Raw genomic sequence first — 16,946 nt, forward strand, 5'->3', positions numbered from 1 at the left:
GGAATACGGTCCTACCACCTATCTCAAGTCAGAACTACTTAAAGGCGTCTGAATACGCTCAATATTTTCGTCGGCGTACAATGAATTTACAGAGAGATTTATGTCAAGGAACACTAGCTTTCGGTAATTACATTTCTGAAAGTAATGATATTCCGAACCGACGACCCAATTTTTTACACTGTTGTGGTTTCTGAATGACCAGCGTGTTGCTCTTGCCAGTAAAGGCGACGGGTGTTAAACTGTATCTTGTTCAGTTGTAATTGATTCTGCTCTTTATTTAGTAGTCAATGCAGTGCTTTGATTTGTCTTGTAGTCGACAGCTAGACTAGACAATAATGTTGATATATGTTGTAGGCAATGGTATCTAGAAGTAGAGACGCTTGTAGCGAGCAATTTGTCGTTCAAAATTGTGTTTGTGTGACAAGTACTATCTATCTAGACAGTAGAGTCAGTAGACAATTCAACATGCAATTACGACCAGAGCGAGGTAATTAATTGTCATTTTAATTAACCAGCGAAACTATACTAACCCCGGCCGTTCTCTGTGTTTGCAAAAGGTTTCCGATGTGGTCAACAGACAGAACAGTTTTGCTCTAGATTGTCTAACGTTCTTTGCTAAAAGATAACCTAAATAAATTAATTCACAAACTTATTGTTGCAAACAAAATCACGGTAAATAGAGACGGTAAACAAGACGAGAGCAAAGCTATCTATAATGTAAACCAAAACGTCCCCCTACCTACCTCTTAATTAATAATCTGGTTTGTGGTCATAGAAATCCTAGGAGAGTCACACTCAGAGCTGAGTGTCGCTAACCATGCTACTATCTCACTATTGTGACAGCTGCACCTGTCATCCTAACTAACAATTAATTAATTAAGTTAAGTGCTGTGTAGAAATTAACAATAATAGATCAATTACTTTAGCTAATTAACTTTAAAATTAGTCAACTGTCTGTAAAATTACAACATTTTTGACAAAGGTAGCTCGCTTAGAAGTTAGAAAGAGACACGTGATAGAGCGCAGGCGCGTGATCTTATGTTGCCCTTTATGTACCTAACACATTAGGACATAAAACTCCTTTTAATTAACTTCCTATAACCTGACTCTTTCTAGTGTTTTGCCGACACAATCGTTTGCCTGCTATGCATTTGTCTTTTACGATTTAGTACTGAAGAACTAGCGTTCGCGTAAAATTTGCCTGATGCGTGTGTTCTGTAGAGCTAGTTATACACGTACGACTATCTAGTTATCATAAATTTATTATACTATTAGTAGACGTTCTATAATAGTAATTTTATTACTTTTTACTCAAATAATAGAAATTGTCTGCAATTCACAGTACTGCAACGTGCTGATTTATCCGGGACAGTCTTAATTGCTCCCGGATGCCTAACTCACTCGCCAACCTAAAATCCTTCAAATCAGCGTCGTAGTAAGACAGACAGCAGCACATCGCTAACTTTGCGCTCATTGCGGTAGGAAGCTCATTTTAGAAGCCGTCGCTAATTATCACGTGACGTTCGACCTTCCGATTCGTCGAGACACTTCTAACGTAACGTGGCCTGTCTCCGCCCTACGCGTGACGATTAGCGCCCGCTCCAGAGTAAGACACTCAAAAGGCAATTTGACGCTCGTTCTAATTGGAATTGTATTTACTAGACGATGGAAATATTGCGCAAGGGACAAGATGCAACAGTTCTGGTCGAAGAAGCTCTTGAAGGCCTCGTTGTTGTCTCCTTGAAAGTTGGTGGGAGAACGCTGCGAGGCGTCCTATTGGATGCTGACAAGAGGTTGCAAATTGTTACAGCATGAAGTAAACAAGGATGCTGCTAATCATTGAGCATGCTCAGCACGTGGTTGTTGCTGAGTTGAGCTGTAGACTCCGATTACACACACAACACGCCGAAACACTAGAAAACGATGATTGGGCTTCGTATGAGCGGTTTCGACGTAGTTTTGCGATGCAAAGCGATTTGACAGTTTTGTTAGACGGCGCTTTTTCGATGCGATTCGCTTACATCGGCACATTCGGCGAAATGTAGCGAAACGATTCTCAACTACCGGGAACTCTGATCCAACATGGCGGAGTTTAGTGTTCGTGTCGGCACGGCGTCACCCTTGCGAGTAGTCTTGTCAAGTGATAGTTTGGACTATTTGTAGTTACGTGACGGCTAGGTAGGCTCGGAAAAGGTAGGCCGAGATGCGGTTGCGCTAGGGTCGCGGATAGTTTTTGGTCGGGTTAGCTTAGGTTGCGATACATGGACAAGAACGATTGATTCGAACTAGGCGGTGGCGATTTAGAGTGTTTGATCGATTTATAAGTTTTCTGAAACGGATTTCACGACAATGTCTGTCAGCTAGCATACGGGACTTTGGCGAGCTTTGTTGTCATGGATGCATGCCTAACGTACAGTACACCTGAATTTCTGTTAATTAACTTCGATCTGGCAAAATTCGAAGTGACATTTTGGCTCTCGTAGGGATGAGTTGTTTATTCTATTGTGTAAGAAAAAAGAAGTTGCCTTTTCTGCTTTGTTACTCTATCTTTTGTGTTGTTCTCTACCATATCACTCGCATTGTGAAGTTCGTTCAAAGAATGAAGAGCCCGTGGGAAATTTTCTAGATCTTGAGAAGTAGATCACCTACATAGTTGATTCGCATATTGTTCGAAAGCACGTGACTAGGAGGGGCCAAATCTCTAACTGAGAAATACTATCTATCCTTGTTGTAATTTTAATTACAAATTTTAATTGTAATTGTTGACACTGATCCAAATGATGAAGTCTAGTACTGTGGAATGAGCAGACTGCTTTATGAGCTTATATGAAGCATTCTATGATATTACAGTACTTGAAAAACTATTGTCTTCATTTATAATTACCGTACTCACTCAATTATTATCCCAGGGTCTGAGTAAGCCCGCAACTCTGACTTTAGCTTGAGGTTCAAGTGTTTTTCACACCTCTTAGTACTGGGTATCTAAATCTGACAAATTTTTATGGTTTTAATGACTCAGATTGGGTATAAAAGATTAGGATTTATATTTGACGTAGTGGTAGTGGTGTGGTTTGAAGCTCTAGTTTAGTAGTTAGTGTAGCAGCATACTGTTCAAGTCGACTGATCAATCACTCCACCAATTAGTATCTTAGATGTCAGCCTTACGGGAGGGGTTAATGAGTGAGTACCATACATATTAAAATGTAAACATTTGATTTAATTAATTTCTTGTTATACCATGTTAATGTCAAGGCACTGTTTAAGGTTTCTTCCATATTTTCTACATCATATTAACCATTTAATATTGCACTTTCATAGCAATGCAATGGCAGCTGAAACCTGCCAATTTGGGTGTACTTTTGGTATGTGCTAAAGCAACACAATTACACTGCTGGTTTATATTCATATCTACTTTTATTTGGAAAGTGGGTTGAAGTTGTTTATTTGGTGAGATCTCTGAAAACTGGCATTGTATTGTGGCTATCAAAATTTCATTTTTTTGTTGTCGTATGATTTCCGTGGTCTAGAGTCAATTAACAGACAAGTTCACTATATGCAGAACAATGGCTGGTTTAGTGGAGATGTTATAAATGGGGTCACTGAAAATGTGCATATGTAAATATACGTGTGTGAGAGACCAGCGTGAAAGCAAAGTGTAAATGAACTCATGAAGAAAGGCATGAAGTGACCTGACCTGTGTTCCCAAGAAGTCTTTGTGTGCACTGAGGACATAGACATCACGTGTGCGCATGCACACGCACACACACACACACACACACACACACACACACACACACACACACACACACACACACACACACTCATGCACACATGCTCACATGCACTCTCATATATAGTGACACACACACACACACACACACACACACACACACACACACACACACACACACACACACACACACACACACACACACACACACACACATGCACGCACTCACACACACACACACACACACACACACAACGCATCCACCTACCTGTTTAGATTTATGCATCCATACCATACTATATTTCCCTCTTGTTACACGCATTTACTGAACAATAATTTAGCATCACAACTGCATCCATTGCTTACATAAGCAGTGTACATGTCTCTGTGGTTCAATTACAGTCTTTCTAGGACGCAACTTTAACTATAGGAAAGTGAGCTGTCAGCGAGTCTGAAAGCAGAAAACATATTAGTCAGCAGGCTCCAACTAAGCAGTTGTCTGTTTCAAATAAAACTGTAGTCTTGTTACTCTACTTGTGAGAGACACTTCTAACCAATGAAAAAATAGACAGACGTATCACGTATTTACACTAGGATGCTGATGTGCTAAGGCTGGATTTCTCTTGTATGATATCTGAAACTTGAGAGCCCTAGATGGCATACGGGTGCATACAAGACATACATACCCTACTGCTCCTAATTTCAAGACTAATTCGTTTTCAAGACTCCAAAAATAATTTACATTTTTTTACGAATCCTAATTTTTTAGGTCTTGATGTTCAATATTAGTCATTTTTTGATTAAAGCATTTTTGTTTATTTATTCTTTCAAACTGATTCAATTCTCTAAACATTTCTAGTTGGCATCTTGAGCTGCACACTTCCATCTAGTGGCCATTTTTGACGATGTTTTATGTGCGCGCGCAAAATCCAAAAGCTGGGACAACTGACAATTTTCAAGACCAAATAATTGTTTTCCGTTATCCTATTATTTTTCGGAGGCAAAATATTTGAAAATATTATTACTTGAAAAACATTAGGAGTAGTAGGGTATTATGTATGTATTGCATGTATTGTATGTATTATATGTATTGTATGTATTGCATGTATTGTATGTATTGTATGTATGTATTGTATGTATGTATTGTATTGTATGTATGTATTGCATGTATTGTATGTATTTTATGTATTGTATCTATTGTATGTATCTATTGTATGTATGTATTGTATTGTATGTATTGTATTGCATGTATTGTATGTATTGTATGTATTGCATGTATTGTATGTATTGTATGCATGTATTGTATGTATTGTATGTATTGTATGCATGTATTGTATGTATTGTATGTATTGTATGCATGTATTGTATGCATGTATTGTATGTATGTATTGTATGTATGTATTGTATGCATGTACTGTATGTATTGTATGTGTTGTATGCATGTATTGTATGTATGTATTGTATGTATTGTATGTATTGTATGCATGTACTGTATGTATTGTATGTATTGTATGTATTGTATGCATGTACTGTATGTATTGTATGTATTGCATGTATTGTATGTATTGCTTGTATTGTATGTATTGTATGTATTGCAAGTATTGCAAGTATTGTATTGTATGTATGTATGTACTGTATGTATGTATTGTATGTATTGTATGTATGGATTGTATTGCATGTATTGTTTGGATTGTATGGATTGTATTGCATGTATTGTTTGGATTGTATGGATTGTATTGCATGTATTGTTTGTATTGTATGTATTGTATGTATTGTATGCACCCATATGCCATAAATGGATGTCTAACCAACCACAGAACGGCAGTAGAGATATGAGTGCTCGTTTTTGCCATCATTTTCTGTAATTAATTAAAGAGAGCTTCTATTCACACTTATATGATTGTATGCGATCTAAACTCCAATCTAGGCAACGAACAATCATGTTATTGAAATCACTCGTGTAGATTTGAGGTTATGGGCATCAAACTGTTAAATGCTTTTTGACATTTCCACTGTCGCTTTATTGTTGTGTCATTGTGGAGTGGTTTAGGACAGACGTGAGTAAAACAAAGCTCAAAACATTTGAGTTGACTATAGTGGATAGAGCAGTGACCCGAGGGGTTTTCTCTAGTCTAGTATAGGAATGATCTTCACCTGTGCAGTCCCTCTGTCGCTCACTGTGTGTGTGTGTGTGTGTGTGTGTGTGTGTGTGTGTGTGTGTGTGTGTGTGTGTGTGTGCATGTGTGTGTGCATGTGTGTGTGTGTGTGTGTGTGTGTGTGTGTGTGTGTGTGTGTGTGTGTGTGTGTGTGTGTGTGTACAATACTCCTAATTACATTGTACACACATGTACGCGGTGATGTTCGAAAAAAACTATTACAATATGATGTATATCATAATTATAGTATTTTGTCCATCTGTCAACCCCTGATATCCTTCTATCTTATGTGACGTAGGCTTGCAACGTCAGAACACGATACATCGGTGACCCAAACTCCCAATACAGACAAGTCCACGTCTTGGCAAGGCAGCAAGTCCAGATCCGTCTCCCAACAGCAATACAACAGACAGCTGTCGTCACCGACTACATCATACCAGTCGTTAGCACAGAAACGCAAGCATCCTCAACCGGTTAACAGATCAACCAAAGACCTACGTTTAAAGCAAAAATATGCATATGTCGACAGCTACACCAAGTCAAAGAATCAAGAGCGCGGTCCTGGATTCCAACAGACTGCAAGACGCAGCATATCGCCGCCACGAATTATTGGTGCAACTCCTCGGAGAGTTCGGCCACCCAAACGAGCACGTGGAAAAATCTCGAGTAAGAGCAAAGAGCATTCAACTGTCTACAGCCGCCATTACCAGCCTCTCATTCATGCCGGAGCATCGTCGAGCTTACGCACTGCCATGATGGGATCATTGCAGCTAGAGAAGGAGATGAACACCAAACCGGTCGATACAAGCGATGCCACGATAGACTCTAGGCACGACATTCGAACGAATTTGAAAATCCAGCATGCAGCCGATGTGGGAAATGTGAAGGAGATGACGGTCACGTCAGGATTTTACCCGGTTTCAAGTGACTTCACGTTTTGTGACGGCAAGCTCTACACGCAGGTTGCACAAAACAGCTTGTCGACTGAAAGTTCTAGTGGCTTTACTCCTCAACAGTCGTGGCTGAAGCTCGAAGCAATGGACACGAATGAAGCGTGTAGTGCTCAAGATCAGAAGCAGGAAGGATTGTCGATGGCTGGTACACAGCCGGTGTCGTATGACAATTCAATGATTCTCGCAGCGACTGCACAATCAGCCGAATTTGTATCATTTCAACCAGAGATTCGCGATCGTTCTGAATCAGGCTGTCAAGAAACAGAAGAACAAACGATCAACAGAAGTCCACAGCCTGCAGCTGCCAGAGTCGCAATCTATGAAAGGAAAGGAAGCAGTCAACAAGGCGAGGATGAGCCTAAGCATCTTCAATTGCACACTGTTGGAAATGAGCCAAGGTCAAGTGAGAGTGTCAGTGGCCCACCCGAGCACACTGCACACAGAAGCATTCGACTCAAAATCAAACGAGAAAACGGTACATCACCTGTGTGGGTGTCGGAGTCTATTTCACCTGAATTCACTACAGCTGATGACAAGCAATTTCCAGAGAATGCAACAGGCAGCCTAGAGCAAACCAGCAGAGATCCTAATGACAAAACTAAATATCACATGACACTCCAATCTCAATCTAGGAATAGAAGCGATGTTGTTGATGGCCACAGTGGTCTGTTGATGCCAAGAGATGAGAAGAATTCTACACCAAATGGTGATGATAGTACAGCTTTGTCTGAAGCAATGCTGATATCAAAGCAAGAGCACAAATTGATCACCCAGACTGACAAGAGCAGATCCTCAACTGGTCATTCTGAGAAACAGCCAGCTGCTACTAGAACTAGACGTTCCGATCTGTTCTACGCTCCTCGGCCCTCGAATAAACGAAGCCAACCAGTTAACCAAGAATCTCCGCCTTTCAACATATACGACATAGTGTGGGCCAAGATGGTTGATCGACCTTGGTGGCCAGCTTGTATTCTGTCGTTCGGACAGAATGAAGGTTTAGTTACCCAGACAATGTTGAGTGCATCAGTCAAGTGGCTTGGTCGTCCGACCACATGTACAGCCATCCTACCGTCTTCACTTCTTGCACCATTTATGGAAGGTTTTGTCAAGCACTATGATAAATCATCTACAAAGAGTACGTACATGAGAGCCATTCGCGAAGCTCTCCAGCTTCTAGGTTTCAATCCAGATGACCCGATGGCTTTCTACAATCACTGCAAAGCATTGTTTCAAACCCCAGACAATGCAAAGAAAGAAAACGGAGTGAATACGGATGAGAACGTACCAGTGGAGCCTAATGTTGCTATGTTGCAGATATCATGCCCTGACAACCCAACACTTCAAACTGGTAATTAGATTTGCATAGCATTGTAGCTGTTTGTTTCTAGTCAACACTATTTCAACTCTATACTCTAATACTTTACTGTACGCTTCTATGTAAAAAAAACTATGCAACATCGTTGCGTCTAGTTGTCTGTGCTACGATTCCTTCTCTCTGCATGTGTTCTTCAAGAATGTCGAGTATGTTACGAGCGTCAACTGCTGATGGTGCCTGTGTCTCTTGACGACACAGTCGAAGTAGAGGAGAAGCATTTCCACACTCTCTTAGAAAAATGAAAGATCTAAAACACACAAAAGGTTGAGACACCAGACCAAGACATTGAGAACTGTGTACAAGTCAAATACAAACATGGACACAATAGATGGTCTCACTACAGTCAGTCCCTCACACTAAGGCTACATTCTGGTTCCTGGATACAAAACCAAGTGCTTGGTTTACCTATCTGGGAACTAACGAAATCCCAACGGATGAGAGTCTAAGGACAAGAGAACACTGTTGTATCTATCATTGTGTGCATTATTTCCAACACAAAATGTCAGACAGATTGGTTTTGATCCAAGAATATGCATGGTACTGTACATACATATAAGGCAAGGCCAACTAAATTCTTTGATGCTCGGATATTTGACATGAAACCTGGACCAACCAATTGAAATAAAAAATTAATGATCATGTGATATTTTGATCATGTGCAGTTTTCATTGCACGGCATATGTACAAACGTGAGATGCAAATTGGACACTAAAACAAAAGACGATGATACCAAATGGAACGCGATAACAGTCACTGGACCACATGCACTGTTAACACGTGGAGTCATTGATATGTAGTTGTAGGATGTATATATACTACCACGTCATTTTACAGCAAGCATAATATCATTGCGCATGCGCACATCAAATTTTTATATTGGTGAAGATCAAAACTGGACCAGCGAATCCGAGCATCATCATAAATTCAATTGGCCTGGCCTTATGCATTAACAACAAGCAACAATCAGCTAGCAACAAAATCACTGCATACAATCAACCCAGTGAGACACAGTCCTACTTCTATGAAAATTATACACGTAACAGTAACGTCTCTAAAGACAACTAATGTATTAATGACAGAAGCCTTTTTCTATCATACATCTTGGTCAAGCACTTTGCTAATGGTTGGCCAAATGACAAAAAACTTCACAACCTATTACAAACAATTTGCTAGTTCAAGCATTGTACACGTGTGTGTGTGTGTGTGTGTGTGTGCACGTGTGTGTGTGTGTGTGCACGTGTGTGTGTGTGTGTGTGTGTGCATGTGTGTGCACGTGTGTGTGTGTGTGTGTGTGTGTGTGTGTGTGTGTGTGTGTGTGTGTGTGTGGTGTGTGTGTGTGTGTGTGTGTGTGTGTGTGTGTGTGTGTGTGTGTGTGTGTGTGTGTGTGTGTATTATCAACACTTGCAGTCAGGCACCGATCTATAGGGTGGCCCACCGGGCCTAGCCCTTCTAGCCAGCCTGCCAGCCCTTTACACCTCCGTGACCAAATGCCTAGAGTACACTCAGCTAAGCTCGAAAGGCCTACCAGTGACACCAATAATCATATCTGCGAGGTTGTTTATAACAACGTGCAAAGCAATTAATCTCGTAAGCAAGCGAATTTCAACACTATAAACAATTTTACTCGGATCATCCTTCCCAAATGTCAGAAATGGGCGTGGTCAGACTGGAAGATCTTTGCACCTCCTACTGCAAAATGCTGGATCCATGCCTGTACAGTCTGTGTAAATGTTATTGTAAGCAAATCAACGTCAAGAAGACAACACCTTTCATCACCTTCAAGATACTGTCCATGGTACATATTTAATTAATTGTAATAACACCCATACCAAAATAACTCCCATGCCCGTCTATACGCCCAAGTGCAGCAGGTCATAATTTTATGCCCGAAAAACACCCACGCCCAAGTCTATATACGCCCATGTCCATGTGTACTGTATGCCCAGGATATGCATGCACAGAATTCACAAACTGGTGTCCATACAACATCCGTCTCTATGTATGTGCGCGTTTGATGAGCTGGTGTCAGTGTTGAGTGAAAGCGCTTACCGCTAGACTCGTGTCTTCGTTACAATTACTGATACTGATGCTGTTGACAGGCTTCAGGCCGACAACTCCAAATTAATTTGCTGATGCTTTACGGATACCAGTACCTTTGATCTTGCATGCCAACGCATGGGCATTTGTGGTATATCTGTCTTCAAGTGTTTAGATGATGACTGGCCAACGGCAGCATATTGCAACCATGTATACACCTGGGAACAAAATAACTCCCATGCTCTAGCATACACCCACAAAAAAGTGTTTCTTTTCTATATACCCGGGGCATTATTATGGACAAATACGGTAATACTGCTACCAAACTTACCTATTCACAGTTCGTGCTGCTAGGACTATCTTTGCATTTGAAGGAAATATCCAATTATTCTTGTTGGTCTGACTGCCATTTCATTACATTAAATACTAACTTGAGTAGTCATGATGTGTTTACCTAAACAAAGCGTAGTGATCGATTTCTGCTTGTCTGATGAGCCTCTTGAGATTGTTCAAGTCTTGAATCACTTTCAGTTTGAAGCTCTCGACAACTTGCCGCAGATATCTGGGCTTGTTCTCTTCTTCATCGCCTTGCATCTCAATCGACCAATTCTTACAGAATTTATTGGTTTCTGCACACAAAGTGATTAGTGATTGTCAAATGATATGCGAAAGCTAATAACAAACTAAGCCAAATACCAGCAGACACACACACACACACACACACACACACGCAGACACACACATACACACACATACACACACACACACACACACACACACACACACACACACACACATTTGTGGCGTGTGGTAGTGGTACCACGGCAGTGGTGGTGTGCGTGTGTTGGTGGTGGTGTGCGTGTGTGTATGTGGTGTGTGTGTGTGTGTGTGTGTGTGTGTGTGTGTGTGTGTGTGTGTGTGTGTGTGTGTGTGTGTGTGTGTGTGTTGCATGCACGTCAATCAATCTACTACACAGTCACTGCTTCAGACAGCACAACACATTAAATAACAACAAACACACCCTTTGATGACACTTTAAAAGCTGACTCCAAAACTGTCACAGTAAGACTCTTGCACGTGTCCGACTCTTCTTGCCCGCCAGTCAAATCAACAAGCAGTGAAGTCGAAGGAACAGTCGCCACCTTAAACACAAACAGTCAACCACCATCAACACTACCACACGTCACCTCCTCATTCACAATCACACAAATGCACATACGTCAACTTGATGTTTGTCTTGCAGTAATGCAGATACACTGCAGTTGTCTATAAATCTATGAAACCACATCACACAATACAAACATAACCCATTCCGGCGTACAAACGCCGCTTCCCAACCTCGTGATGTCATCCTCATCACACCTACTACCACCATTGATATCAACAGCAATGCCCATCAAAGCCTAAAACGGACACAAACAGCACAAGTAGATCTAGTAGGATGTATGACGAGTGTTTGGGTTAGACTAGTAGTTAAGCCACCTACAGCGTATATGATGGAAGGAAGTCCAGCTCTAAGCTTCTGGACGCAACGGCACAAATAAAGTACCTATAACAACGAAATACAGTTGAGATTGTGTGTACGCCTGCTCACAGCAACTTCACTCACGTTTCGGTCGTACCAGTTAGTGAGGACATCTTTCACTTCCTCGGTAATTGCTACATTTCTACAATTCTAGCACAAACATACGGTCGTTTCACTAAATGCACAATCATTATTCCCTCCCTCTGCCTATATTAGATTAAATTAAAATTAAATTAAAAAATTAAAAATTTAAAAATAAATATTAAAAAGTTAAAATATTAAATTTAATGGACAGAATCAGTGCTGGTTAGTTGTCAACATTTTGCTTGCCCTGTGGTTGCTAATCTACATTAATTCAGTATTTATCTAGTGAGACTGATAGTGGGTCACACATGTAATAACATATACATGCAGTACGGCCCCAATTATCAGGACTTTTTGGGCAGAGGCAAATTGTTCAGATAATCGAAGGTCAGAATAATTGAAATAATGGTGTGGTCACTTGAGGCTCAGGCATACATTGACAGTCCAGTATGTAATGAACAAATGTTTAATTAATTAATATACAGTAATATGAGGTCGACAACGACTCACTGTTTGTCCACAATTAGATAGGTTCACAGGTTTCCATGTTGAACGACGTCAGGTGGGAAACACGTGAAAGACAGACACGTGCTTTTTGGGCAAAAACAAATTTGTCCGGATTATCGGGATTGTACTATATCATATTTAATGTAAGTTGACCCACTAGATAAAACACCTAATTAATGTAGATCAGCAACCACAAGGCAAACAAGATGTCGACACCTAACCAGCACTGATACTGTCCATTAAATTCATTTCAATATTTATTTTAAAATTATTTTTTTCCGTTTAATTTTTGAATTAATTAATTTTAATTTTACTTTTAATTTTAAACATTTGTTTTTTAATTCTATTTTTATTTAATTTTTTTAATTTAATCTAATTTTAATGTTGACAATATACATACAACACAAATAGCACATTCGCGTTTGCACATGTACATCTCACCATCAACAGATGCCTCAATTTTCCACAATATGCGTTCAACTCGGAACAAAACGTATGACAAAACTGTCGAGTCAAGGAAGATATACTGTGATAGTAAAGCATTGCAACGTCAACACAAAACATTGTGGATATAGATCGAGTCCTAATGACGACAGAAAGCAGACAACAAACCCGTTCGGTTTCACGTCCTTCACACTAAATATCATTCAAGAATTTGCACATAAAACCAATCGAGCAATACAGATTAACTCAATGCTATAAAAAGTACTGTACAAATAGCATTAAATCAAATGACCTCATTTTGAACATCGTGTTAAGGACAGCTACAAAGCCAAGTTCATTAAACATATTTCCTGTTTGATGAGTTACTGTTAACATATTATACTGCATGTTATAACTGTTGCTTATGGTAAATCCCTATAACAGGATATACAGTAGATGAAAATAACTGCTGGCAAAGAAACCACTTGTTGATGTATTCATTCTCTTCCTCCTGAACGATGCTGTGATGTATACACATAGCTGCCCAATCTGTACAAGTGTGAGTGTGTGTGTGTGTGTGTGTGTGTCTGTGTGTGTGTGTGTGTGTGCGTGTGTGTGTGCATGTGTGTGTGTGTGTGTGTGTGTGTGTGTGTGTGTGTGTGTGTGTGTGTGTGTGTGTGTTTTCATGTGTGTGTGCCTGTGTAACACTGTCTGTTTCTTAAACTTAATTAACACACCAAATGTTACATTACAGCACATGACTTACTGCGGCACACACAGAATACTAAACATTTTTTCTACTGATACTCGATCTGGTACAACATGACGATTACAAAACATTGCTAGCTTTGAATTTACAAAATTACATATTACAGTAGAAACATCAAAATCAAACTCTCAATACTACTATACAGAATCATCAAGAAGTTGGTTATAACAAAGATATCAAGAAACCAGCTGCCACATAATCTCACACAGCCACACCCTCTCTAGGATACTCATCCTGACTACCCGAGAAAAGTGGAACGAGTACACAAGAGAGGGTCTGGCTACACAACACTAGCTGCCACATACATAAACTGGCACACTCACACATACTTCAATACACAAAATATCTCAAGTGCTGCCTTAACAAACCTCGTCTTTTGATTTGACTCGGTAGTTGCAGTCATTTCATCCAATTGCAGCCAACAGTAGTAGCACATAATTGATGACCTAGTAGAAACTTTACATCACTTCCATAGAAACAGTTTCTCTATTGTCTTTACTGGTGCATGTACACACTGTACATATCATGCAAAGTGACTTACTCCACTATAAAATTAATTCGTTTAACTATTACATGAATTTCAATAGCCACTTGAATTCATAGCTCTAATTACATTGTGACCAGGATATGTGTATTTGCATTATGCAGTCTTGTTTGTTTTGACAAAAATTTGAGAAATTACCTTTGGTATTTCCACATATTTATCATTTAGAGTCCCGTATCTAGTTTTGGATACCGTCTAGATTAGGATGCTAGATCTTTCTCCAACGCAACTGTTTGTGGATGAAATATAGGGCAACTATTCTTGATCCGTGACAGTCAATAGATTTGGCTCGTTTTATTGAGAACAAGACTCGACTAAACTTCTACCACGCCCTACTTCTAGACCCGGACAAATACCTCTAAATTCAGATGGCCTCTCGTGTAGAGCTACCAAAGCACAGACACAAACCGAATCTATTTGCTGCAGTAGTCTAATGTCTCATCTTTCAAACAATCGTATGGGCAGGGTTGTCCTGCTTCGTGCGTAGCTGCGGTCGTCGTCAGAGTTGAGTAAAGTCGTGCCCTCTAGTTTCGGATGCCAGAACATGCTGGATCGTCATTCCCGAGCAAATCTATACACTCTGTAAAGAATTTGAGCACATAATCTCAACGCCTAGTGCTAAAATCAACTTTTAAGACATACTAGCATACACCAATCTAGCATTAGCGCTACAGCATGCAAATCATACGAAGCTGTTTGAACATCTAAGGAACAAATTTCGTTATGTAGCAGTATCTTACTAGCTTGCTACATAATCTAGAGCAATGAAGGTTCGACATCCACAGTCAAAAGTAGGGTATTCCCCTCTGCTATTGGATATGTGTGACCCCACAGTATATAGTTAGCTACACGTCTAAATTTCCACAATGAAATGTAGCATGATCTCGAGGGCCACAAAAAAAATATCAAAAAAAGCACAGAAGTGTTCTCTTCCATACATGCCAAAGTTCCAATAGTAACAATAAATATTCAACTGTCTATTCAAGTCTACCAACATTTGCTCTAGTTCACAACTATATATATGATTACATAGTCTGGCCACAGAAAAACATAAGTACAAATCCATGATTACCATTGCAAGAAGATGACAATAAAGTGCAAGTACAAGCAACAAAGCGATGTAAGCTGTATTGTTATAAGTAATCTACTCACTTGGAATCAAAAACCGTTGCAATTCCACTACCATCAAACGCTAGTCCCTTCGCCAATCGATGTGTTACAAAAAGCTTCAACTCAGCCTCTAATTCTCCATTATCAATGTTGTCGTCGACGAGAGAAAGTCTAAATTGCACAAAGCAACACACCTTTGACTACCAGACTCACGTGAGATTGGCAGTGTCTGGTTCCTGTATGACACTTTCAACCTCCCAACATTATGTAACGTGTAATATCAGCAAACAATACCTTCAATTAGCAACTTTGAATTGAACAAAAAGTCAAACATAAAGTCAATGGCTATCTCTAAACTAAGGGCAAACAACTAGTATTACAAGTTCACCATCTGTAACATAAATACCAGTACACAATTGTCTATAAAAGTATGACAGTACTTTGTGTTACATGCAGTTTATAACCACAACTACAGAACAAAGACAACATCACCAAACAAGTCTGTCAGACTTTGACATAACTCAATCATATAAAAAATTTAAAACTACATTTTCAAAGTTCTAACAGGATACAACAAATGTTGAAATGCTGGCAGTAAACTTAGTGCAACATCTCAAAATGTCAAAACACATCTGTCTAAACCATGAGTAGTAAATCTCAAGCAGAAAAGAGACAGTGGTTCTTGACTAGTATGTTCATTACTGCAATGTAAATTGATTCTTAATTTTAAACATCTATTTCCACATCAAATTTTAAGTTATTTAAAACCAAAAATTTTTAAAAATTAAAGTAAGCAGATTAAACTGTCACTTACTCCTCAAGCAGATTCTTCAAATTACATAAAATGTCTGTACCAAGTCAATAGACATTTTCATAGTTGTTACATCAAAATTATGATACAATTAACACCGTAATAATTATTTATTTAACTAGGCACTAGTTTTGCATGCAAACAATTTGCCTAATGAGAAAAACTTGTGACTGAGCATGCTCATGCACTCTATTTGCAAGCAAGCAGTTGGTGAGTTGTACACTTGAAACACTAGAGAACTGTCTAGATACAAAGTTTATTGGGTTTGTTCTGTTACGGTGACATCAATATGTGATGAAATGTCTGTAGGACACAGATGTTTCCAACCTACTGTACAGTATTGACCTAAAGTCTATTTGTTCTCCGTCTTCAGCTGGTTTGTTTGCGTCGGAACTGTATAGGTAAAACACAATGTCGTAACCGCGGGCAAACTTAATTAACCTTTATGAGTAAACACAATAACCTGAGAGAATGGAGACTGTAGAGCACAAAGCAATGACCGGCAGAAGACATGAGGCAAAGCATATCCCGTATAAGGTCACGTGCTAAGAGGAATGTCACTAAATTTTCTGAGAAAAGTCTTCGCATTTTACTCACAAATTTAGAACTCTTAAATAATAAAAACGGTTTTGATTGACAAACTAAAAATGCTAGAAATGGCCGAATAATAGTAGATACTACTAGCCAGACTGAATTTGAAAAATTTCGAAATTCTCAAGGAATGGGTTCCAGCGTGTAGACACCATGTAACAATATCAGTGCACGCGTGCCTAGGTATACCCTCTACTCACAGTCATTCAAGAAGAGATGTTTACTAGAAATGTAATTCCATGACGCCTACTGATTAATTAGAAGGAACACTCCGGAGAACTGCGCAGCTTTAGTGCGCAGCGTAAGGCGCAATCTGGAACTTCGAGGCTAA

General features: G+C 39.5%; 2 protein-coding genes across 2 annotated transcripts; one reads left to right on the forward strand and one right to left on the reverse strand.

Annotated features, from left to right (window-relative positions):
• Positions 1 to 1,505: 1,505 nt before the first annotated feature.
• LOC134190816 (uncharacterized) lies at positions 1,506 to 8,195 on the forward strand. Its single transcript, XM_062659337.1, has 3 exons — positions 1,506 to 1,606; positions 1,663 to 1,793; positions 6,185 to 8,195. The coding sequence occupies exons 2-3, from the start codon at positions 1,666 to 1,668 to the stop codon at positions 8,193 to 8,195; spliced, it is 2,139 nt and encodes a 712-aa protein (XP_062515321.1). The 5' UTR covers positions 1,506 to 1,606; positions 1,663 to 1,665.
• LOC134190827 (protein Njmu-R1-like) lies at positions 8,158 to 16,554 on the reverse strand. The gene is made up of 13 exons (XM_062659348.1): positions 16,488 to 16,554; positions 16,370 to 16,417; positions 15,256 to 15,384; positions 13,928 to 14,005; positions 12,941 to 13,003; positions 12,809 to 12,860; positions 11,861 to 11,926; positions 11,738 to 11,800; positions 11,590 to 11,654; positions 11,471 to 11,525; positions 11,273 to 11,393; positions 10,706 to 10,880; positions 8,158 to 8,461 (listed from the first exon to the last, which is right to left on the reverse strand). The coding sequence occupies exons 1-13, from the start codon at positions 16,547 to 16,549 to the stop codon at positions 8,287 to 8,289; spliced, it is 1,152 nt and encodes a 383-aa protein (XP_062515332.1). The 5' UTR covers positions 16,550 to 16,554; the 3' UTR covers positions 8,158 to 8,286.
• Between the last annotated feature and the right edge of the window lie 392 nt (positions 16,555 to 16,946).

Source organism: Corticium candelabrum, chromosome 1, assembly GCF_963422355.1.
Source record: "Corticium candelabrum chromosome 1, ooCorCand1.1, whole genome shotgun sequence".
Classification (NCBI taxonomy): domain Eukaryota; kingdom Metazoa; phylum Porifera; class Homoscleromorpha; order Homosclerophorida; family Plakinidae; genus Corticium; species Corticium candelabrum.

What these genes read in the sequence shown, in the direction of transcription:
- LOC134190816 (XM_062659337.1), top strand. Translation starts at nt 1,666, where the DNA reads ATGGAAATATTGCGCAAGGGACAAGATGCAACAGTTCTGGTCGAAGAA. An exon ending in CTATTGGATGCTGACAAGAG is followed by an intron (nt 1,794 to 6,184) that starts GTTGCAAATTGT and finishes TATGTGACGTAG; the next exon opens with GCTTGCAACGTCAGAACACG.
- LOC134190827 (XM_062659348.1), bottom strand. Translation starts at nt 16,549, where the DNA reads ATGCTTTGCCTCATGTCTTCTGCCGGTCATTGCTTTGTGCTCTACAGT. An exon ending in GCAACGGTTTTTGATTCCAA is followed by an intron (nt 14,006 to 15,255) that starts GTGAGTAGATTA and finishes AGTTTCTACTAG; the next exon opens with GTCATCAATTATGTGCTACT. An exon ending in TCGTCATTAGGACTCGATCT is followed by an intron (nt 12,861 to 12,940) that starts ATATCCACAATG and finishes GTTTTGTCATAC; the next exon opens with GTTTTGTTCCGAGTTGAACG.